This window comes from Typopeltis vanoorti, chromosome 17, assembly GCF_054136105.1.
Source record: "Typopeltis vanoorti isolate ZY-2024b chromosome 17, IOZ_Tvanoo_1.0, whole genome shotgun sequence".
NCBI classification, from domain to species: Eukaryota; Metazoa; Arthropoda; class Arachnida; order Uropygi; family Thelyphonidae; genus Typopeltis; species Typopeltis vanoorti.
In genome coordinates this window covers 84,024,173-84,050,574 of record NC_143565.1, presented here as the reverse complement: position 1 = coordinate 84,050,574, position 26,402 = coordinate 84,024,173, and the positions used below count along the sequence as shown (strand labels likewise).

Here is a 26,402-nt window from a genome sequence, read left to right as displayed (position 1 = left end):
ACCTTGAGAAAGTTGTCTAGCAACAGCTCAATAAATTCAGTTTCATTCTTCTCATGAGGTTTTACTGCTACTCAATCAATGTTTGCATAATTAAAGCCCTCCATATGATTACTCTTTTTGTGTCCATCATTATTTAGTAATGCATTTCTTCATCACTAGCAACCAATCCACAGGTCTAACAACATCCCACTATGTATTTGATCTTGTTAAACTCCACCTCACACTACATGGCTTCAAACTCACTTCCACATGAAAAACTTACTAGTATTACAATAATAGGTCTCTACACTAATTGGATTCAAATTATCGAATATCATTAGCAGATGCCCCTCCTCTCCTATCCTGTCTATCCTTCTTAAAAATACTGTACCCTTTACACTCAATATCAGTTTGAGTGTGCGATTCTGATAGCCAGTTCTCACTAATGTCTACAATCTGAGGCCCCAACATATTGACCAGGGCAACAAACTCTTCATCTTTGTTTCTGATACTCCACCATTTGTGTATACAGACATAATAAAAATCCCTGGCCTCATCAATCTCCTGGAGTACGGTTCCACCAATGTGATATACTGCTGCTATTATTTTCACCCCAAAATGCATAACCTTACACTTTGCCACATTAAATTGACATCCATTTTCCCTAGCCCAGTCCTCCAAACTATTCAAATCATCCTGTAAAATTCTGACGTCCTGTGCACTCACAATTGCTCTACCCAATTTTGCATCATCAGCAAACAAGTGAACACTTCCTCTCAGATCCTTTCCTATCATTGATGAACAAATTGAAAAGTAGTGGTCCAAGATCAGAGCCCTGTGGCACACCACTAGTCACAAGCCATCTTTCGGTCTCAACTCCTGAATAAAACTCTCTGGTATTACTCCATTAACCACCCTCCTATCCATCTCACCAACCCTATATCCATCCCCATCTGCTCCAGTTTACTGATTAGAGTTCCATGTGGTATCCTGTCAAAGGCCTTAGCAAGGTCCAGAAGAATCACTGTAAACCCATTACCCTTATCCAGTTCAGCCGTCACTGTGTTATAAAACGTGAGCAAGTTACTGAGACATGATCTACCCTTCACAAAACCATGTTGTCCCCCATACAATATCCCATTTTCATCTATCCAATCCTGTAATCTTTTCTTGACTAATTTCTCCAAGACCTTGACAACGATTCCTGATATGCTAATCAGTCGGTAATTTACAACAACAGTCTTGGACCCTCCTTTATGCAGTGGAACTATTTTCCCCTCTTTCCACCCCCTCGGGACTAACCCAGACCCCAAGACTCAAATTAAACAAAATGGTCAAGGGTGCTGACAATTCTTTAGCCGCTTCACGTACGACACGAGCTGGTATACCATCCAATCCCACAGATGTATTGACATTGAGGTTATGCAATAGATTACTCATCTCCACTTCATTCACCACAATTCCCGTATAATCTATTGGTTCATTCATTTCTGCAATGTTCACCACCTGGATGATATATTCTTGCAAAGTGTCACTCAGTAACTCAACTATATCAACTGATTCAGTTACCATCGGCATTCTTTAAAATCATTCTGCCATATACATTTTATCTTTTACTTTATGTCAATCAATGGTTGGACTCAGCTGGGGTAGGCCTTGTGAAGGGCCATAATAAATTTGAGGACAAAGGATTTCTACTAAAAAAGTGAGAATTCTATGCCAGAATCATTTACTAATTTGCTATCAAAACACATGTGAATGACCACTATCCAGCAAAGCTATATCTGCACTTAGAATACATAGCTCATACTGATAGCAAAACCATGAACTGTTCTTGGACCACAGGGGAGACACTGCAACATCCCTGATCCTTGCAGAGAAGCTTGCTAGGCAAATGATACTGACAATGTCATGCAGGACAGCTCATGTGCATGAACACTACCAGAATCCTGCTCATTCTAGGCATCCATGAGTTGCACCATACAGCAATGTGGTAGTTGGATAATGAATACCAGTGGTGGTGGTGGTCTGGAAAATAAGCAAATGAACTCAGGAGAAGCAGTGAAGAATATGGGCAGAAAAATATAGCAAAAGAAGAATGGAAAGGCCCAACACTGATACCGGGAGGTCCCCTCCATCATGAAGAGGTGCCCCACATTTTCCACAGAGGGGAGAAACAATCAGTAAATAGAAAGGTCTTTATTTTTTGCTGTTGTTAAAAACAACCACAGAGAGAAAAGAGAGATATGTACAAAGCAGTCACAATCACTGTACTTCTAATCAAGCAATGATCAGGGAGGAGTAATCCCCTGCCTCTTCAAATTAAAGTTATTCCACTTTTCTGATTTTTCCACATTTTGTACAGCCAATAATGATGTTGTGTCCTGAAAAGGCTAAGAAATGTTTATTATAAATATTCAGGTCACAACTTTAATACAACTTAGACAGAGAATATGGAACGTTGGCAACAGAATAAGTGTAAGCTGTTTGTAAATGCAAATCAATTAAAAATTTAGGAATAGTATAAAATTGTATAAAGAGCTGTTAAAAATAATCTGTATTAAGTGAGGGCCAGATGTAGAGATCAATGTAAGCTGGCAAATCCACTTAAGTGGATTTGCCAGCTTACATTGATCAGGACAAGATTAAATTCATTAAAATAGCTATGCCTGTGAGTCAGGGTTCAAGGGTCACCTTTGCCATCCTGTATTATGAATAAGAAGGGAGGGAAAGAAGTATTGGAAAGAAAAACCAAAGCGCCTTCCAGGAAGAGAAATCAGGTACAGGTGCGACTAAATAGAAGGAGCTAAGGAGATTGACGTAAACAAAAGTGACCGCGTTGATCGAGAAATACCGAGAGGAGAAAATTAAACAAGAAGGCCATGCAAGCACCATTTCAGGCTTTTTTTCTTGGATTCCTGGTTCCAGATCTTGCAGACAGTGGTCGAGTTTGCCGCCAGAGAAGTTCCTGGCTAGTCGTGGAAGGCATCAGTCGCAGCATTAGGAATGCGGCAAGCTATATCCTTGGACTAGGATAGCTGTGCGTTGTCATGCGACGGAGGGAACCAAATGGATGCCATCCGGTCAATGCGACGATACAGTGCCACCTCCAATCTTTCCCGCTGAGATTCCGCTCTTATAGTCCGAGATATCCTCATAGGAAACTAAAACAGAAGGCCTTGATGACCAGACAAGGCAGGAAGAAAATCAAAGAAATTTAGATCAGAGACAGTAAGGTAGACTTTTGAATTTCTATTTCCAGCTATAGAAGAGTGTGATCCCTAAGAAAGTGTTTTGTAATGGACTAAAATTAAGGAACTGTAAGAATAGCCTATGACTTAGTATGGGCCAAGATTGTGTTAAGATTTGTTTGCCATACGAGGCCGAGAATATCTCTGAACGAGCTAAACTTAATGTATGGAGTGTGTTATTGTGTTAATTTATGACCACGTGTAATAGGATGGTATGATATTAGCCTATGGATTTATGCTGAAGATGCTTGTAATAGTGGTCAATGCAAGTTTGTATAAGTGTCTAGTGTATTGAAATTTGAGCCCTTGATTTACCTTGAGAGCATTCCTAATAATATGTCTATAATGTATATTTGCATAATTCCTCAAGCTTATTAAAATGTTTCATTCGAGTACCTGCCTGATCTGCTTTTGTCTTATGAATTCAAAACAACCGCTCATAAAATACTAACGAACTAAGCAGGTTAAACCCTTGTATATAAACTCCTAAAGCGAGCCATGACTGTGAGGAAAAAATAAGAAAACGGAGGGACAAGATTAAATTCGATCTAATTTTCATGTATCACTCTGAGAGGGTCGCCCTGGGTAAGAATCTTGTCTGTCCATGGTATTAGCTGGTGCAGTGAAAAAAATAAATTTTGTTAATACTTATTGGGTGAACTCTATTAGATTGTTGTGTGATTAGATAAAACATAAGATATAAAGAGGCCAAATGAGACTGCAAAGAGTTAATGGAAAGAATACTTGGTAGGAAATAAATGTTTTATTTGCATGTGTGAAAAGGTTAAGACAGCTGTGCAAATATTAATAAGTAAATATTTTATTTAAGGGCATATAGTAGAGAAAAGGGGAGAAAGAACATTATATCAAACGAATAGAGATAAATAAGTAAGAATAAGGTAATATATTAGACGAAATTAAAGATAATTTAATTTAAATTATAAAATATAATTTAAAGACTAGCAGAGTAAGATATAGAAAGGAAATGAAAGGAAAAGTAAGGTCGTAACAATGAAGCATTTGATATCTGCAAATACTCTGCATCTCTAGTTAACATGATGCCAAAGTTTGTCTTTATATCAATCCTATGCATGAAAATTCATAACAGAGCACATTTAGTCCCTTGGAAACATTAAGAACTGATAATCCAGAATATCTATTACAGAGAGCAAACATGTTACTTTTCAAGCCATTAATAAACAGTGATAGTCTTACACTGTGCAATGAAAATCATCTATCACCTGACAACATCCATAACCCGTATGTGATTTGAAGGATGCAAATAATGGCCTACTAGGCTGGCCATTATTTGCATCCTTATCTGTATTCTTCTTCTTCCTATGACAGTCCAAATCCAGCCTCAACCTTTCAGATTTATCATCATTTCCAATCCCCACATCCAAAAACCCTGTTTCTCTGGTTTGGATATCAAAGTATGGTTTTTGGGATCTTCATAATGATACTACTAATGGTATCATTATGAAGATCCCAGAATTCTTTTAATGAAGCCATTAAAAGAATTTTGAACATATGTCACTATATGATTAAATAGTTGTTCATTTCTGACAGATGTGTTATGCAATAGCAACTTCAGATTCTTAAAAATGACCAGACCCACCCAAAAAAGAAAATATCATTGGAACTTCCAGAAGGCAAATTAGGAGAAATACAAGGATGAAGTAAGTAAAATGCTAAAAGATCACACATACCATGATGACTTAGACAAAGACTATATAACTTGGAAGAATACTGTCCTAAATGCAGCAAAGATAAGCAAAATTATCATGAAAATTGGTAAAGAGTGGGGAGCCGATGCTAAAACCTTAAAAGTCACATATACCGCTATTATCCGTCCCATAATGGAATATGCTTTGCCAATCTGGACGTAAACATCACAAACCAGTTTAGACAAGCTTATAAAAATTCAGAAAAATGCAGCTAAAATCATATGTGGACTAAGGAATACAACTCCTGGAAAAATAGCAGAATTCGAATCCAACCTTGTTCCTTTAAAAATTAGGTGGCAAGAAAATCTTACCAAATTTGTAGAAAAAAAGAGCCAACCTTGCACATCATAGAACAGGTGAACTTTTTAAAAACTGGAAACCAACAAACAGAATACAGAAAAAATCAACAATGCATGAAATAATAGAAAAAATTCCCTTGGATTGTCCAAATAAAATAGCTGACTACCCAGCATTTCCTCCAAATCAAGACAGGAAAAATATAGTTATCAACTCTGAAATAGGGAAACATGAGGAAAAAAGCCTAGAAAACCCTGAAATCTTGAAATCATTAGCCCTTTCAAAAAATAATGGAATATGGATCTGACTCAATAAAGATCTACACAGATGGCTCCAAAAATCCAAATGGCAATTCTGGGAGTGGCATACTGATATTATATTTAGTTCTATATTATGGCTCTCATAATATAGAACTAAAACCAACTAACAGTATTGGATGCAACTCATACCATGCAGAATTAATAGCCATTAACACAGCACTGCAACATTTGGACAAACAAAACCCGAAGGAGTTTATATTTTTCACAGATTCCTTAGCAGCCTTTCAAGCTATTAAGAACTGCTACACTAGCCATCAAGAAATACTTAGAGACATAGCAAAAAACATAAACTACATAAGGATTCTGAAATAATCTTCCAATGGATCCCATCCCATGTGGGATTAAAGGGAAACGAAACTGCAGATGAAGTAGCAAAAATGGTCACAACATCAAGTGATACCACAGATTTCGATCTTTTTAAAACCACCCAAAAAAAAAAAAAAAAACATAAAAAGAACAATTCTTCAGGACATGACTCACCACTGGTACTCAGCAATAAATCCAGGAGCTACCATCAACTCCAAGTTTAATCGCAGTGCCACTACCATGATCTCTCACCTCAAGACCAATCAAGTTTAGCAATGGCATAAAAGTCTTCCCCACCTGCAAAATCTGTAACATCGAGGAAGCATCACCAATACATTTGCTAAACCGTATGAATATTTCCAAATGTGAACTCTATAACAACCAGAAAAGGTGCAGTATAAAATACATGAACTTGACCTCTATGATCTGGTGTAATAATACCATGGGATAATTAAAAAAAAATATTGTCCTTATTTATCATCAATATAAGGAGTATTAAGTATATCAAGTATATCATCAATAAATGTTATGAAATAAGCAATGTTCCACCATACTCTCACTAACGAGTATTTCTGTATACTACTACTACTCCTCACTTTATACACTCACACACTTATTAATGAATGATTAAAATAAAATTAACTCCATTTATAAGTTTCCAATTACAGTTACATATATAAAATTCAAAACAGGAGAACTTTAAAAACATCACTAATACATCTGGCAAGCTGCCTCCAACACCTACTGCACAAAAGATTATCCTTATCTTCTAAGATAATAATTAACACATGCTTATAATTCATTTTCTTCTTATTAAACTTGTTGATAAGAAACAAGTTGAATTTCCCACCCACATATTAGACTCAATAGCATGTCAGAGCAAAGTAACTGCTTCTTTGAAACCTAATTAATGCACTTGTAGGGTAGTTAATGAAAATAAACAATGCAATTGATGGCCATAATACACTATTTGTATAGTGTATTATGGCTGTCAACTCTACACATTCTTCTAGCCAGTTTGCCCATTTCTGCAGAATAAAAAAATCTGAGTTTCAAGGAGGAAGCCCAAATACCCCTATACGAAACTGCCTAACTCACTTTCAACTAAAAGTTCTGATAATGGACCTTAACATCCGAGACAGATTCAAACACAGGTCTTTCCAAAGGAGGATCAAGTTCAATTTCCTTCTTTAAAAAATGCACATTTTTTGTTAGCTTGAAATAAACTAAAATTTATTCAACTATAAATTTCATATTTATTGATTCTTTTTACATATTTGTATAAAATTAATAAAATATAAATCATAGTTCATATAATTATAAATAATATATCATAAAATGTAATAGAAAATCATAATATAAATATAAAAACAATCAAACTTAGGTGTTGCAAAGAATTTTCACTATTTTTTAAGTTGCCTCTTATGCAAGAAAGTTACTCAAAGCATGCAGCCTGTAAGAATCCAGCACTGACGAATGTAATAAAAAAACGATTGCTTCCATTGATTTAAACTAAACAAGACACTTCAATTTTTCATGATATATTCATTGATGTATTTAGTAACATAATTTAAGTTTCAGTAAGGAAATACCGTGAGTAGACATATAACTTACTATTATAATAACGGAATTAACTCACGTAAATTATTCTTTATTCGTAGAATTTTCGCAGGAGTATCACATGCAAATCTGAAAGCACACCCCAACTCAATATCACCAGAGTTAAAGATCGGTACTATCAACATAAGAAGCCTGAATGGCAAAGAAATGGAGCTAGCAGAGGAATTAGATAAGTACCAGATCGACATAATAGGGGTGACTGAAACAAAAAAAAGACAAAAACTGGTGAAATCTTTCTGAGCAATAAATACAAAATGTTATATTCAGGCAATGACAATCAAGGAAAAGAAGGAGTAGCCATAGTATTCAACACTAAATACAAGACTAATCTTCTTGAATGGCAGGCAGTCTCAAGTAGAGTGACGTGGGCAAATATCAGAATGGAGAATTAGACAATGAGACTTATTTGTGCCTATGGTCCCACAAAAGGTTCCACTAAGGTAAAAGTGGAGGAATTTTTTGATGCTTTAGAGAAAGCAACTGACTCAATGAAAAAGGAAAAGTTGGTCCTTGTTGGGGATCTAAACAGCAGAGTAGGAAATGATTGTCAGACATACAAAAATATATTGGGAAAATTTGGAGAAGAGAGCAAAGCTAATAATAATGGCAAATATTTGATTGATTTCTGCTCAAGACATGGACTGGTTATTACTAACACCATGTTCCAACATAAAAAGGTGCACAAATTCACATGGAGAGAAGAGGCAAGGAATAAGAAAAGTTTCATTGACTATGTTATTGTTCATAGTGATACTTAAATATAAAGAGCCAACAGGCTTCATTTCGGTGATATAAACATTATTTAAATTAAGGGGATATTAAATCCCATATTGTTTTAAAATCGAATAAGAAACTCAAAGATCGGAATCAGCATTTCATGCAGAATATAGTAAACTATAAAAGTATCGACAATTACTAGCGTGAGCTAATGCAAGTAGTCCTAGTACGTAGTACAAACTCGGGCAACACGCAGCAAAGGTGGTAAAGTTCTGATCGCTATTCTTGGTATTTTCCATATTATAAAAACACATTTCCTAGGAAATGTATGCTGTTATTACATTATGGTGGGAGGTCACCACCCAGACCGGTTTCAGCCTTTATTGAGGCTTCATTAGCTCATGCTAGTAAATGCCGATACTTTTATAGTTTACTATATTCGGCATGAAACTCTCTGATTCCGATCTTTGAGTTTCTTATTCGGTTTTAAAACAATGTGGGATTTAATATCCCCTTAATTTAAATAATGTTGATAGTGATGTTTTTTCCCTGGTGCAGGACACCAGAGTGTACAGAGGATTTGAAATTGGAAGTGATCACTATTTAGTCTTCAGCAGGATAAAATTGAATTTCATATTGAAAAGAATAACATGTAACAAAGTTTTAAAGCGAATAAAAGTTGAGCAGCTCTCAGATGTGAACTGTTGACTAAAATACACAAAGATTATTGAAGAAAAAATTAAAGAGTTTGAGAACAGGAACCAAACTTTAGAGATTCAGTGGCAAGCCTTGAAGAAAACCTTGATTGATTCAGCCAGAGAGGCGTGTGGTGAGGTTGTCTGCAATATCATAGAAAAATCAAAACTCCATGGTGGACACAGGAAGTTAAAGAGGCAGTGAAGGAAAAGAAGAAAGCATATCAAAAGTTCCTGGAAAATAAGTCAGCTTGTGCTCTTAGAGAATACAGAGACAAATGTAAGAAAGCTAAACTCAACAGCCATACAATCAGGAATACATATCCATACTTGAAGTAGAAAATATGGAATAAGAGAGAAATTAGTCAAAACACTAAACACTGTAAAACTAGCTAAACAAAAGTCATGGGAGGACTTTGGTAAGAACATAGAAAATAAATATCAAGAAGGTGGTAAGATATTCTAGAGGTTGTTGAAGAAGCTTAGAAATGGAGGAAAGAGAGTGCTGTAAAAGGAGTTAGAAATGATAAAGGTGACATGAAAACAGGAGAAAAAGATATCCTTGAAGTGTGGAGTAATTACTTTGAAAAATTGCTAAATGAAACAAGCAGTGATAGCACAGTGGTAAAAAACACTCAACAGCCATACAATCAGGAATACATATCCATACTTGAAGTAGAAAATATGGAATAAGAGAGAAATTAGTCAAAACACTAAATTAGCTGTATACAAGACAGTGTTCAAAGCAGTTTTAACTTATGGATCTGAGAGCTGGGTCAGAAGTAAAACACTTGACCAAAGACTAGAGACCGCAGATATGAGAGTCCTGAGAAAGATTAGAGGCGTGAACAGATGGCATCAGTGGCAATATCATATTAAAAATGAGGATATTAGGAAAGAACTAGACATTGTCAGCATCCAGGAATGCGTTAGCAGAGCTAATCTCAGGTGGTATGGTCACTTAAACAGAATGGGCAAGATAAGATTAGCAAAACAAGTGTTCTCTGCCAGGTTGCCAAGAAAACAGAAGAAGACCAAGATATAGGTGGATTGATACGGTACAAAGTGCCTTAGACGACAGAAATATAAGATCTGATAATGTTGGAGTCTTGACAAGTAACAGACTGATTTGGAGGAAAATTATAGATAGGAAATTAGTGATGATGTATATTTTTCATGTAGTACTATCATATCCTGTACACCCCTTGAGGGTACATGTCAGGAATTTGATGACGATGTATTACAGGCATCATCAGTGCAGGTACAAAGGCTAATTAAACAATAACTGTTATATTCACAAAGCGCCACCTAAGTAGCTAAGGTTATTATTATTATTATTCATGACACCTCCAAGGAGTCCGAAGACTCATCGCGGGAGGACACCCACTATACAACTGTCTCCACCTAGTACTACACTGAACCTCTATTACCAATCATCTCCATCAACACCATCTATTGCCCACCACCACAACTACTATTTTATGTCTGTAAATTACGTGTGTTCTGAAGGGCCGATTTGTCTGTATGCGGTAGGAAAAAACCCTGCTACCTCCATATGAGATCAGCCAACTCGCCTTCGATTGAAAAAGTCCACATAAAGATTCCTCCTGTCACAACGAGAATCAAACTTAGGCCTATTCCAATCAAAGGGCGCAATGTACTGTCGTTCTTCCAATTGTGCTACAGAGGCGCTTGGGAGGAATGCTAATTGGCTAATTTCCTAAATTTTTTTTTTTTTTTAAATAACTTTAGGAAATTTAACCTTAGCTTAACCTTAAATTTAACCTTACGTGGAGCTTTGTGAATATAACAGTTATTGTTTAATTAGCCTTTGTATCTGTACTGATCAAGCCTGTGATACTTAGGCAAAAATTCTACAAATAAAGAATAATTTATGTGAGTTACTTCCGTTATTATAATAGTAACCTAATTTAATATGAAAATTAATAACGCATGTAATCAAATTAATTTGAATAACAATTTAAAATATTTAAACAAAATAAATCTGATGTGATAAACACCAAAAAATTTTTTTTTTTAAAAATCCACATTTACGAGCATTCTGTATGCGCAGACTATAATGAGAGGATTACTTCATTAGTTTTGCTATAGCAAGCACTTTGTCATTTTTTTGTAATGAGATAAAATTACCTTTTGTAATAGTGTTTAACATAATTCTGGGTGAGTTGCACTCCACTGTAATATTGTAATCAGAAGCATCTTTTATTTAGTTTCTGATATGAGCAAACAATACTATACAAGGGAAGTGAATTCAAATTGCACAATTGCATAAATATACTAAACAAAAATGTCTACTGACACGCAGTGCCAGAAATGCTAATTGGTATTTAGCGTAATTTTCTTGGAATTTGTAAATTTTTTTTTTCTATATTAAAAAAAAAAACCTTACTAAGTTACTTTTCTTTAGAAAAAAAATTTCATAAATTTTCCCTGTGTGTGTGTGTATGTAACTGGTAATTAGCTTAAGGAATTAGCAATGCATATAACAGATATTAATTAAAGCAAACTTTAATGAATACCTTCAATATTTCGGCAAATGTCATGTTGCCATCTTCAGGAACATACAAATATGCTATGTGCACGCAGGCACTAACAAAAGCAAATGAGGAAGAAGGCAAGAAACTAATATCGTTCCTGAAGTCCTAATGGTGCCCCCTAGCAGGCTAATTGGGTTGTCTTGGCAGTTGGGCTGAAGTTCTCATAATATAGGCTTCCCAAATTTGGGGTAGTTTCATGCACCCAAATTTGTTGAGGTTTGGAATGTTTTTTTAGAGCTGCTAATGATTCTGTGAATAATCTTTCGTACTTGAACTTGCTGCGGTGTATTATTTTAGTTTTCTTCCAATGAATTCTATGGCGGGTATCTAAGGTATGGTCTGCCAGCCCAGAGTGGCTGTTCTGGTGAAACCGGATGTAGTGTGTGTTCTGAAATTCTAATATTCGCTGTCCTGCCTGTTTGGCCAAAGTAAGACAATTTACAGCTGAAGGACCTGGTATACACCAGGTAGGTCTGGGGGGAGGGAGTGGTTCGTCTTTGGTAGAGCGGATAAGGGATGCCAACTTTTTATATGGTCTATAACACAAAGTTAGGTCATAATTTTTGAGGATATTGGTTATTTTTCAGGTGCCCCAGATGTAGGGGATGGTGATAGATTTAGTAATCTTAATTGTGGAGGGGGGGTTGTGGTTTACTGGTTTTAGTATTTTTTTGATTTTTTGGGGGTTGTAGCTATTGTTGTGGGGGGGGGGGATTGCTGGTGAATGTATCTGCCTGTATGGGTGGGTTTTCTATAAACAGAGAAATCCAAAGATACATCAGGCTGGAGAGTGATTAGAGTGTCTAGGAAGGGGAGGGTGTTGTTTTCCCTCTTTTTCTTAGGTGAACTGCACTCTGGGGTGTTGGTTGTTTAAGTGTGTTAAGGAGTGGAGTGTATCTGAGCCATGTGGCCAAATAGCGACCACATCCACGTACCAAAGCCAAATAGTGGGTTTTTGTTGGGCAGAGTTTAAGGCTTTCTCTTCAAAGGTCTCCATAAAGAAGTTGGCCAAGAGTGGGAAAAGTGGTGAACCCATGGATGTCCCCTCTATCTGTTTGTAGACTTTTCCTTGCCAAACGAAATAGCCTGAGTTCATTGTGAACTGAAATAGGGCTGAGATATTGGGAGGAATCTTGGCTTGGATGAGATCTAGGGTTTCCTTGAGTGGGACATTAGTGAATAGGGAGGAGACGTCAAAACTGACCATTATGGTCAGTGTGTTGAAGTGAGAGGGTTTTCTATGCTGGCTTTGAAGTGGGCTGAGTTTTTTTATGTGTGATGGTGTGTTGCCAGTATAATAGTGTGCGAGTGCTTTGGCTAAATTGTATATGGGGGAATCAATGCCATCCACTATGAGATGTAATGGCACATTTTGTTTATGTATTTTTGGAAGTCAAGTCCATATAATCGAGGGGGGGTCTAGAGTTATAAGGTTTTAGTTTGTTAGTGACTTCCACAGGCCAAGAAGTGACCTTCTTAAGGAGTCTGTGGAGAGTTCTAATCTGAGAGCTGGTAGGATTATATTCAATAGGAAGGTAGGTGGTACGGTCTAATTTACCTGTGTAGTCCTTTTGGTTGAGAACCACAGTGATGTTTCCCTTATCTGCTTTGGTGATTACTATTTTTTTGTTTTTCTTCGTTTCTAGTAGAGCTGCATATTCGTCTTTGGATAAGTTGGTTTTTGGAGGTTTTGCTTTGGTGGGAACACCGGCTACATCCAGTCTGACATTGTTGGCAATATGATTAGGAAGGTTGCGAATCCCACGTTCTATCTGGATCATGATTTCCTCGGCAGGTATTCTTTTAGGAGCTAGGACGAAATTGTGGCCGCATGAAAGTGCGGTGAGTGCTTCAGGCTTTAAAACTGTGGAAAAGAGGTTGACAACCGTGTTGAGTGATGGCTGTGGTAAGGAAGTAGAATTCTTTATCAAGTTCTCATTTTTTCAAGTGCCGACTACGTATTTTTTCGAATTCTTTTGTTGCCGAAGTGCATGAACCGTCATAAAGAATCGTCCAAAGATCATGCCGAGAGTATCTGAAAGCTCTTCTTCTAGCGCCTGTAAGGTTTTGTTTTCGTCGGCAAGGAGAACGCGCGTCACGGTGATTTGTTGTGTATGGTAGGGGGATCAAAATTAAAGTATTCTGTTTAAGATCTTGTTGAGCTCCATCTGGTGATTCAAATGCTGTGAAACTTTGCAGGAATAAATTGTGCATCATGCAATAGTGACAGCTGAGGGGGGAGTTCCAAAATTCGCCACCAGGGGTTATTGTAAACATCCAATGCATGGAATTTGCACATCACGCAACTTGGAAGGCACCAAAAAAGGTAATTGTGGAGACAGGATTTTTTCCTTCATTCTGGTTATTAATACCATCCACAGTGATAGCACTAACTTTGTCCCAATGTGCTTTGCTTGTGAAGCTCTACTACCTAACAACTGGAATGCTGTTGTTGCATTCCCTGAATTTCATTACCCGAACAAAAGTCAACAAGGTCCACTATTTCCACGTGCTCTGTGATGAATGATTAGTCATTTTGAAGAAACAGGATCATTGAGAGTTAGAACTGGTGAAGGTTACAAATCAATCAGTTCACAACAAGTGAATGAAGTTGCTACTGCCTGATGTAGAGCAGGCCATGATTGATGGCAGTGGATCCTGCGGTGCATGTGCTGTATCAAGACAAAGGGATGTGCCTTACACAACTGTTTGGACAACAGAAGATTCTGCATTTCTACCCATTCAATATAACCCTGACACAGGAATGTTGCATATACAAGACTGAAACTCAACTAACATTCACTTTAACATTCCTTGCTCAGGTGGACGCTGAACCACTAAATCAATACCAAGTATTATTAGTATTAATTCTAATTCTAATTAATAAATATTGATCTTTATAATACTGTTTTTTAGCTCTAAATATGAGCATAACTGATCATTACCAAAATAAAAGTCTATGTGAAATGAACAGTGTTATGAGCTAATTATCTGGTACTGCAAAGAACAGAAGAGACAACCAGCCAAGTAAAAGATTATAAATAAAAATTAGCTAAGCATGTTAAGAATAAAGCATTCCTACCTTTACAAGCTCTAACCCAGCAGACCTGTTTTTTTTAAAAAAGAAAAAAATATATAAAAATTAAAATAAAATACATGAATATAAATGTTCCTGAACAATATTTAATTGTAATTCTGTTCAATTAAATATATATATATATATATATATATATATATATATAAAGCACCAGTTATTTTAATTCTGCTGACATTACAATGGTTTAACTACAAAAGTAAACATTGAAATTTTTTTTTCTACTCCAGTAGTGAAGTAAACAATTTAAACATCAGTATGGATTTCGATAATATACAAAACCTGATAAAAACTATTTTAACTGCTAAGCAGACCTATGTCCCAGACCCAGTCAAAATCCTTGGAGATACCAAGGGTTTTGCTATCTCCAAGGATTTAAAAAGATTCACTATTTTTTTTTCCTCATGGTATTTGTCCAGAGTTGAGTGACAAGCAGGGGCGCACCGGCAATATGTGCAATGTACACAGGCACCAGGATAATAAAGGCACCAAAGATTTCAGGCGAGGAGGAAATACTTTAAAAAAAATTATTCATTAATTATATCAAAATAAATTACATTTTTGTTTACATTTTAATTATATTTTATACTTGTCTTAAACAAATTATTTATAATCACTTATTTGTTATTATTCCTTAAGATCTTATTTTATTCTGATCCTGGTTCTAACAAGTAGTTTAGCGTAAACAAGTAAAAACTTGAACTTGCGTGAGTTTACTGTTTACAGGATGAGCGCGTTTGAATTTGTTTAATCTTGTTCACACTTGCATTTGCTCTAAACATATATAAGAAATTTATACGTGGATAGGCTTATGTGTTCGTCAGACATGTTGTAATAGATTTCACGGTGTGATATGAACACAGATGGATAAGAAAATAACTATTTATTAACTTAAAAGCTAATATTTCGCTGGTATTATATCCAGCATCTTCAGAGCACACAACACAACACAAAGTTTGTTACAAATGCAAGACAACCACAATCTGGTGTAACAATGGGGCTAGTATAAGTAATTGCAGCATGCAACACAAGACTAAAGTTCTAATATGGCATCATCTAGGTTAAAAAATAAAATTAAATTAAATTAAAATAAAATTAAAAAAAAAAAAGTTCAAAGTTTTGAAATAGTAGTCCAAATGATAGTCTTAGAAAGTTTGAAAAAATAAAATAAAATAAAAAATAAATAAAATAAAATAAAAGTAATAAATATTAATTTGGTCTTAGGATGACTGTCTCCCAAATCTTTGGTAGATTTATACAGTCACTTGTTAAGGTTTGGAGTATGTTTTAAGGCTTCTGTTGATTCCAGGAACAACCTCTCTGACTTGTAGAAGCTTCTGTGCATTACTTTTGTTTCTTTCCCAATTGATCCTGTGTGCAGGGGTATCCAAAGCATGGTCTGCCAGACCAGACTTGCCATAGCAAAAGTGTCCGATATATTTTTTGTGTTCACTGAGGTGAATGTCCACAGTTCTTCCTGTCTGTCCGCAGTAGGATTGATGGCAAGAACAGGGCACTTCATAGACTCCTGGATGTGATAAAGGAGTGCATTTGTCCTTAGGTGAACGGATGAGAGTTGCTAATTTTACATAAGGTTTAAATACTGTGCGTAGTTGGCATTTGTTAAGCACCCTAGATATCTTTTCAGATGTGCCTTTAATGTATGGGATGGTAATAGTTTTGTTGTAGTCTTCTGTGGTAGATAGAGAGGATTTCTGGGTAGCATTTAGTATGTTATCTATCTTATGGGGGAATTATAACCATTGGTTAAGAAGGTGTGACGTAGGTGAGAAAAATCAGCAGTGAGAGCAATGTCATTGGAACAGATTGCTCTAGCTCTATGGGTTAGTGTTTTTAAGATACCATATTGTTGAGAAGGGTGATGGTGTGATTGTTTGTGCAAGTACCTCCCTGTATGTGTGGGTTTTCTATAAACCAAAAATGGTGCCATATTAGGACTTTACCCTTGTGTTGCATGTTGCAATTACTTATACTAGCCAACTGTTACACCAGATTGTGGTTGTCTTGCATTTGTAACAAACTTTGTATCGTGTGCTCTGAAGATGCTGGATATAATACCAGCAAAATATTAGCTTTTAAGTTAATAAATAATTATTTTCTTATCCATCTGTGTTCATATCATACCATGAAATCTATTACAACATATATAAGAAAATCTGCTGCAGTTAACTTTATTCTATATTCTGCTGTTATCAGCAGAATATAGGCAACATCTTGCAATGTACCTGAAGTGTCATGAGAAAAATTTAAATCATTTGAACAATTACAAAAAATGGACAGAATTAATTACATCCTTAAAAAATAAAACGTATTGACAATTTGCAGCAAACAGTTTTAGATAATGAAAGGAAATGTTGGTATGAAGTTATAAAAAGAATAATTTTCGTAGTACAGTTTTTAGGCAAACAAAATCTAGCTCTTCATGGTAAAAGTAATAAACTTGACGATTGCAACAATGGCAATTTTTTAAAATGCATTGAGATGTTAGAAAAATTTGATCCTTTTATATCGGAACACACGCAACGTGTAGCTAATGATACTGACTTTAAAAATATGCCCTCCTATTTAGGAGATAAAATTCGAAATTAAATACTCACTTTATTTGCATCAAATATTAAAAATAACATCTTTATAAAGTATTTTTTTATTGGGGGGGGGGGGCACCAACTAAAGTTTTGCACACAGGCGTACCCCTGGTGACAAGTGAGCAGATTCCCTGTTGATCAGTAGTGATGGAATCTGTACTGGTGGTCATTTATTAGATGAGAGCCTTCAAAGTAGCATAGGAGTTAAGTGTTGATTGTTCTTTCTATTACTTTCAAGAGAATTGAGGTGAGAGAGAGAGAAGTTGGATGGTAGTTGGAAGGTTTGATTTGTCACATCCATGGGAAAAGGTTATATGTGGGAATAATAGCATAAAAAAAAGGCAACAGAATGGGAATAAACTCTGGTGCAAAAGCCTTTAGAATGAATAAGGAATGCCAGACCAGGAGACTTTTCAGCTTTGACATAACTTCCCTTTTAACCAATGTCCCGATCAATGATACTATCTTACTCCTACAGAACATATTTCCACATGACATCACAGCATTCTTTGCCAACATACTCCACTCAGGATATTTCATGTGGCAAAACAATTTTTACCTTCAAAAAGAGGATACAGCCATGGGCTCACCACTTTCTCTGCACCCCCCCCCCCCCAATTGCTAACTTTTATATGGAAGACTTTGAGCAATGAGCTCTAGAGTCAGCATGCCTAAAGTCCAAAATTTGGCTCATGTACGTCGCCGATATTTTAGGCATTTGGCCCCACAGCCGCGAAGCACTAAATACATTCCTTAGCCACCTGAACAAACAACACAAACGTATCCAATTCACCACTGAAATAGAAAAAAACAACTCTCTTCCTTCCTAGACACACTCGTCACACGTCTTCCCTCAGGCTGTTTCTCCTTCTCAGTCTACCGCAAACCTACACACAGGCCAGTACATACACAAAAATTCTTATCACCACCCAACACAAAAACTAGGTGCCATAAGCACCCTTAAACACAGAGCTCAAACTATCTGTTCAACTGAACAAGCTCTAAACCAGGAATACAAGATCATCAACCATACATTTTATAAAAAATGGATACAGTAAAAAAACTATTCACAAGATCCTCCACAGAGATACTAGTAAAAACAAAAAAGATTTCAAGAATGCCATACCTTATGTTAGAGGCATTTCCAAAAAAATAGACAGAACACTACACAAATACAACCTCAAAACCACCTTTAAACCCCCAATAAAATTAAGACACCTACTCAGTTCTTCCAAAGATCCTCTTCCACACCTAGCCCACTCAGGGGTATACAAAATACAATGCACATGTAACCTACCATACACAGGAGAAACAGGGCGAACCATCCCAATTAGGAAGGACGAATACAAACGACACATTAAATACCTCCATTTTGGAAAAACCAGCCTTTCTGATCACACATTCCAAATATACCACAGAATTGATCGGAAAAATACCAAGTCCCTACACCGCACCAAAACTTGGTTCGAGAGGAAATTCAAAGAAGCATGTGAAATGCTCAAACATAACCCAAATCTGAACAAAAATGATGGCCTAACCATTCCATGAATGTGGAGGACCCATCTGCAACCTTTATAGCAACCAGAACAAGCCAAAGAAAAATCCCAATACAAGAAGACTTGGTGTAGTGTTTGTTTGTTTTTTTCCCTTAACATTCCATAGCAACTTGAACTGCAGAAGTTCTGAAGAAATCCAGAAACAGAAAAAAACAAATACAGAAGAATCTTACTACATGAAGACTTTAGCAGAGTTTATTATAGTTTTTTATTTACTTTATTTATTAATTATAATTTTTTTAAATTTTATATATATATATATATAAAAAATTTAAAAAAATTTTGTCTGTTTGCTTACTTGGAAAAAATGGAGTAAAACCAGGTTTAAAATTGCTTGGTATCTTTAACATAACTATACCCAAGTTAAAAATACTTTCTACATCTATATCTCCTCCTGAGATTTTTATTTAATAAGGTACACCTTATGGTAACTCGTTTTGGTAAAATACTTACAAGCTCTGCATTACTAAATCTTGGTATTTCTAGCCTGGCTCCCCACTGATGAGACCTCAATAAAGGTCGAAACCGGTCTGGGTAGTGGCCCCTTGCCTTTAATACAAAACATCATACATCCCCTTCTTGGAGATGTGTTTTGGCATTAAGGGTAAATATTAAGATTAGTGATCAGAGCTTGCTCCACCTCTACCACGAGTTGCCTTGGTCTTGCACTACCTGTGGGATCAGCTAGTCTTGCATAAATTGCAGGCGCAAACTTGACATTTTGTCTGTTTGCTTACTTGGAAAAAATGGAGTAAAACCAGGTTTAAAATTGCTTGGTATCTTTAACATAACTATACCCAAGTTAAAAATACTTTCTACATCTATACAAAAAAGTCTATATTCGTTAAAAATGAACATGCACGGTATACATTTGAAAGGTATGAGAGTAAATCAAATGTAATAACAAAACTAAGGTAGAAGTATTACTTAATATTTATTGAACATTACACTATTCAAATCCAAAAAATTCTTTATCAGAGACTCAATATTGAAAGATCAATTGCATTAAAAATTTCGTTTGGTATTTCTTCAGCTTCATAATCATTGTCACTGGTCACCACTGCATTCCCTTGTGCTTTAATGAAACCATTTCTAACGCAGTTTTCACTTACAGCAGCCCAACTTTCTACAATCCACGTAGCTATATCTTTGTATGATGTTCTTTTCATCTGCCCTGTTTTGTTATATTCATGGATGCCATTCATCATCCAGTCTTCCCACTTAGTCTGCAAATTGTCTCTGAATGGTTTATTTACTGCAAGATCAAGGGGTTGGAGTTTTTTTTTTAAACCACCTGGAATGACGGCCAATTTGGAATACTCACAATTATTTTAACTTCTGCTGTCGTGTGTGCCCTACACGAATCCAACACTAACGAAGGTTTTGGGTTGAAAAATGCCATTTTTCTCTTTTGTCACACGTTCTCCAACCAAAATTTCATAACCTTGGAATTTATCCAACCTTTAATTAGCAGTAGCAATAATATCTTTGGAACCACAACCTTTTTGGAACAGTCTTTCTTTAGAAAATCACCATCGGTGGCAGTTTGGAACCATCGGCAGTTACACAGAGAACCACAATAAAGTTAGACCTTTCATGCCCTGTTGTAGCAACTGAAACCTCTTTTGCTCCCTTCAGATTCACAGTCCTAGAACTAGGCATGTCAAAACTTATGGGAACCTATTCCATATTCCCAAAGTGATGAGCATCAGCTCCACACAAGTTTTCTCTCACAAACAAATGAAATTTAGCTACTTTCGCTTCCCAGTTGCACTGCAAATTTTGTACAACACACTTAAATTGTTTCTTTTCATAAATCCAAAAATCCAAGATGGGTAGGCCTTGAAATCTTTTATATTATCGTTTTGCACAATTCTTTTCAATTCCTGCAACACATGGACAGTAGATATTCTCATACCTTTAGCTCTTTCACTAACAACCCAATCAAACAGGTTTTTTTTTTCTATGGTTGGCCACAAGCACCTTTTAAACTTCATAGCACGTTTCCTTGTATGTAAACATTTCAGGATCTTTCGCCATTCACGAACACTACTTTCTCCAACACTGAACAATCTATCAGCTTCATGATTCCCTTTGCTACTTCTACCACTTCAAGCTTGAACTGCGCTGTGTAGGATTTTCTACGAGAAGTACTTTTGTCTTCCATGGGTAATTCAGATCTAATAAAATATAAACAAATAATGATTTTCTTTATGAAATATTTTAAAACAGGATATAAGGAATAATGTAAAAAATCGACCACTGCTACTAGCAATGCACATGCTTTTAAAGAATTCCTCCATTCTCTGTCTGTACTTCCTAACTCTACCGCTTGTTGGTGCATGCGTGTTATCTATACATCAAAAGGAGTGATGTAAATGTTGGGGTGAGAGTTATCTATCGAAAAATACGGTATATTTTTTATTTTATTTTCAACTTTATTTTATTTTATTATCACTAGAGGTCAGGATAAGAAAAAGATTAATTAACAGCGTAGATTTAAATTACCAGTACATAGTGCAAGAGCATATAGCTTGGTTCCCTATACACATGTATCCTTCTGATAATGACCTCAATACAGAGGTTGAAACGTCAAATTGTTATTTAATTAATAATAAGTAAAATAATCATTTCAGCATGTGTGTTTTGTGTCCCTAAATTCAGAAATATGAAGGAAGACCAGGACACTTTTTGGTACCCAATGTGGAAAAGATTTTTCTCATCTCCTTCTGGCAAAAGGGCGAAGTACTACAAGAAAACACATGGAAACCAATTGTGAAAGAGCTGAAAGCACTTCCATCCTATTCAAATGGCAGTTATACCTTTTGATTTTTAGCCAGAGCTATAAGCAATATAGGAAATATATGTAGATGCAAACCAGTTTATGGCATGCTTGATTCTTCCCTTGGAAGCCTTGGCAAGCACAGTGGGAGAACTAAAGCTTTAGATAGGCGATAGGAATTTAGAGTGGAAAGGGGAATAAATATTTCCAGACCAATAAGGATTGTTTTGGTGATGTTAGAAAAAGCAAGGTGGTGGTGTTTCACCAGGAAATGAAAGCCAACTACCACCAAGCTATACTGTTAATGTTTTGTAATCTAATAGCGTGCTTTGCTGCACATACAGTGCAATAACTGAAAGTGTAAACTGAAAACATGTATATCAATATTCAACTTGTTTAAATTTAATGTATTATTATTACGGGCAACTCCAAGAAGTCGACAGACTCATCAAGGGAGGCCCTAACATCATGTCAAGAACAACTATTCAACATTCACACAGTATCTATCATATCTCGCCTTGAACTCATTCACAGTCATGGCACCCACAACAGACTCTGGCAGCTTATTCCACTCATTCACCACCCTCCAAGTAAAAAACCTAGATCTAATACCCTTGCTAACCACACTCTTGCCCAGTATCCATGTATGGCTCCTAGTCCTCCCACCACCAGTCCTATTCTCAAAAATATCTTCTGAATTAATCTTATAGAAACCCTTCAGTAATTTGAATGTCTCAATCATATCCCTTTTCTGCCTATCAACCAATTTCTGCAACCCACAAATTTTCAACCTGTTCTCATAAGGTTCAATCCATAGACCTGCTATCATCTTGGTCACTCATCTCTGGATCCCTCCACCTCCTCCCCCATCAAGAATAAACCCTGGCACACATATCCATATCTGGACACAGTGGTCTAGATGGGGTCTTATCAAGGCTCGATACAGAGGAACAATAACCTGTGCCTCTGCTTGTTAAAGTATTTTTCAGCAACCAAGTGATTTGATGAGTGAGCTGATGTAGCCACTTTTGCGATGTGTCCCCTAAACTTCAACTCCCTATCCACCAACACTCCCAAATCCCTGGCCTCGTCAATATCCTGGAGTATGGTTCAACACCAATGTGATATACTGCTGCTAATCTTTTCATCCCAAAATGCATAACCTTACACTTTGCCACATTAAATTGACATTCATTCTCCTTACCCCAGTCCTCCAAACTATCCAAATCATCCTGCAAAATTTTGACATCTTGTGCACTCACTATTGCTCTACCCAACTTTGCATCATCAGCAAACAAGTGAACACTTCCTCTCAGATCCTTTCCTATATCGTTAATGAACAAATTGAACAGTAGTGGTCCAAGAACAGAACCCTGCGGCACACCACTAGTCACAGGACATCTTTTGGACTCTACTCCTGAATAAACCACTCTCTGATATCTCTCCATCAACCACCCTCCTATCCATCACACTAACCCTATATCCATCCCCATATGCTATAGTTTACTGATTAGAATTCCATGTGGTATCCTGTCAAACGCCTTAGCACGGTCCAGTAGAATCACTGTAAACCCATTACCCTTATCCAGTTCAGTCATCACTGTGTTATAAAATGTGAGCAAGTTACTCAGGCATGATCTACCCTTCACAAAACCATACTGTCCCCCATACAGTGTCCCATTTTCATCTATCCAATCCTGTATTTTCCTCGACTATTTTCTCCAAGACTTTGACAACGATTCCTGATCAGTCGGTAATTTACAACAGTAGTCTTGGAACCTCCTTTATGCAGTGGAACTATTTTCTCCTCTTTCCATCCCCTCGAGACTAACCCAGATCCGAGACTCAAATTAAACAAAATGGTCAAGGGCATTGACAATTCTTTAGCCGCTTCACGTACGACATGAGCTGGTATACCATCCAATCCCACGGATGTATTGACATTGAGGTTTTGTAATAGACTATTCACAGCCACTTCATTCACCACAATTCCCGTCTAAGCTATGGTTCATTCATTCCTGCAATGTCACCACCTGGATGATATACTCTTGCAAAGTGCTCGCTCAGTAATTTCACTATATCAACTAATTCGGTTACCTCCCTACCATCAGCATTCTTTAAAATCATTCTGCCATATACGTTTTTTCTTTTACTTGTAACATATCGAAAAAACTGTTTGGGATTCTCTTTAGCCTGCACGGCTAATGTTATTTCATAATCCGCTTTTGCTTTTCTTACCACACTCGTTACCCTTCTGGCCTGCGCTTTATACCGTTCATGTGCCTGCCGGTCACCTTTCTCCTTAAATTCCCTCCACAGTTGTTTCTTTTTTTGCAGCTCAAGCTTAATGGTGTTATTCATCCATTTAACCCTTACTTGATTTATTATTCGGACTCTAATTATACAGTCAGCCATTGCTTCATGCAAACACTTCTTAACAGCCTCCCATGCTCTATCAACATCCAGCCCTTGCAGTTTCACATGCCGTGGCACTGAACCAATCAAACTCCTAAGCTTGTCATACTTACCAGCCCGATAATTCCACATGTACTCTGTCTTAATTGTAAATTCGACACCTTTAGCCACTTCCCAAGTCAAGACCCTATGATCACTCTCACCAGTTGGTGGCAAAGTGTTCATATTTGTTACAGCCAAATTCTCGGACGCAATTACTAGGTCACTCTCTGACCCCTAGTATTTTCCATTACATGCTGTCGCAGATAGTTATCCCTTAATAACCGCATAAAATCCAATTCCTTCTTCCCATATGTCCTCTCCTCCTTCCAATCAATGTTATCACAGTTGAAATCTCACATAATAATTACCCTCCTTCCACTCATTTCTTCTATTTGCTTATGCATACTATCTCCACCATCTATTCCATCACCTGGTCTATAGCAGCACCCAACTGTATATTTTGTTCTGCTAGTCTCAACTATATCCAAAAATATCAATTATATCCAAAAAGGATGACAAAATACAAGAATGGGTGAAATATATAGAAGAACTCTTTACTGATGACAGACAGAACCCAGAAAATACTTATGAACATATGGAAGGTCCATGCATTCTAAAATCAGAGGTAGAATGTGCATTGAACTCAGCTAAAAATGGTAAAGCCCTAGGACCAGATAGAATACAGGCAGAAATAGTAAAGTTATTAGAAGGTGACAACATTAACATATTAGTAAAGCTATTTAATAAGATCTACGATACAGGCATAATCCCTCAAGACTGGTTACAGTCGACCTTCATCATGCTACCTAAAAAAGTAAATGCGAAAACTTGTAATGACTATAGAATGATCAGCCTAATGAGTCACGTTCTCAAAATGTTTCTGAAAATAATTCAAAAAAGAATATGCAAAAAATGTGAAGACACCATCAGTGATGCCCAATTCGGCTTTAGAAATGGCTTGGGAACAAGAGAGGCCCTTTTTCTGTTCTCAGATCTTATTTCAAAAATGTAGTGACCAAAACAAGGTAATATTCATTTGCTTCATCGACTTCGAGAAAGCATTTGACAAAGTCCAACTGCTAAAATGATTGTACTATTAAAAAGAATTGGATTAGATGGTAAAAACATCAGGATCGTTGAAAACTTATATTGGAACCAAAAGGCATCTGTTCAAGTTGATGACATTATTACAGACTCCATTACATCAAACGAGGAGTAAAGCAAGGATGTGTGCTGTCACCTCTTCTTTTTAAGATCTACTCAGAAGCCATATTTCAAAAAGTCTTGGAAGGAAGAAAGGAAGGGATTAGTGTAAATGGTGAAATCATCAGTAACATCCGATATGCCGATGATACAGCTCTTCTGGCTGACAATATTCAGGATCTTCAAAATCTTTTGGAGTTAATAAATGCAGAGAGTGAAAAAATGGGATTAAAAATAAATATCACCAAAACTAAATTCATGGTCATAAGTAAGAAACCAATTCTTAATTTAGCACTTTCTTTAAATAGGAAACAAATAGAAAGAGTGGCAAAGTTTAAATATCTCGGATGCTGGTTAAATGAAGATTGCAATCCAGAAATGGAAATAAAAGTTAGAATTGAAATGGCAAGAAAAAATTTTCTCTTGATGAAATCAACACTGTGTAACTGCAGTTTAAACTTAGAGCTTAGAGTACGCATGGTTAAATGCTATGTATGGTCTGTACTGCTGTATGGTGCAGAAACTTGGACCTTGAAGACATCAATAAAAAGACTTGAAGCCTTTGAGATGTGATTATACAGACGAATGTTAAAAATCCCATGGACAGCAAAAACGTCCAATCAGGAAGTACTGAAACAAATGGGGAAATCACGTGAACTTTTAGATACCATAAAAAGGAAAACTGCATATCTTGGTCACCTACTTCGTAATGAAAAATATAAGATACTTCAATTGATTATAAAAGGGAAGATAAATGGAAGAAGAGGACAAGGAAGACGAAGAAAATCTTGGCTGGCAGATATCAGACAGTGGACTGGTATGAACTCTGAGAGACTGCTCAGAATAGCTGAGAATCGCTCAAAATTTGCCAAGGTGGTCGCCGACCTCCGATAGGAGATGGCACTCAAAGAAGAAGAAGTCTCAACTCATACCAAATAGCCTCAAATGTGCTCTTTTCTCTATCCTGTAGTTCCACTTTTATTCTCCTTGGCTGCAGCTTATCGGCTATCATCAATAACACTCCTCTCCCATTTTATTCTCCCTGTCACTCCTGAACACACCATACCCTTCACATTCAATCCCACTTGCTATATCATCTTCTGTCAGCCATGTTTCACTAATGCCAATAACCTGTGGTCTGGAAGTGCCAACCAAGGCCAAAAATTCTTCCTTCTTGTTCCTAATACTTCTGGCATTAGTATACATGAATTGCAGAAGCCCATTTGTTCCATCC

At 36.5% G+C, this 26,402-nt stretch overlaps 1 protein-coding gene across 1 annotated transcript in view; it reads right to left on the bottom strand.

Annotated features, from left to right (window-relative positions):
• The window catches only part of LOC150097580 (inositol-tetrakisphosphate 1-kinase-like), a 255,498-nt gene that overhangs the window by 209,798 nt on the left and 19,298 nt on the right, over positions 1 to 26,402 (bottom strand). Inside the window, exon 2 of the mRNA XM_090406952.1 lies at positions 14,553 to 14,577. Coding sequence (XP_090263078.1) covers positions 14,553 to 14,577 — 25 coding nt within the window. The remainder of the gene's footprint in view (positions 1 to 14,552; positions 14,578 to 26,402) is intronic.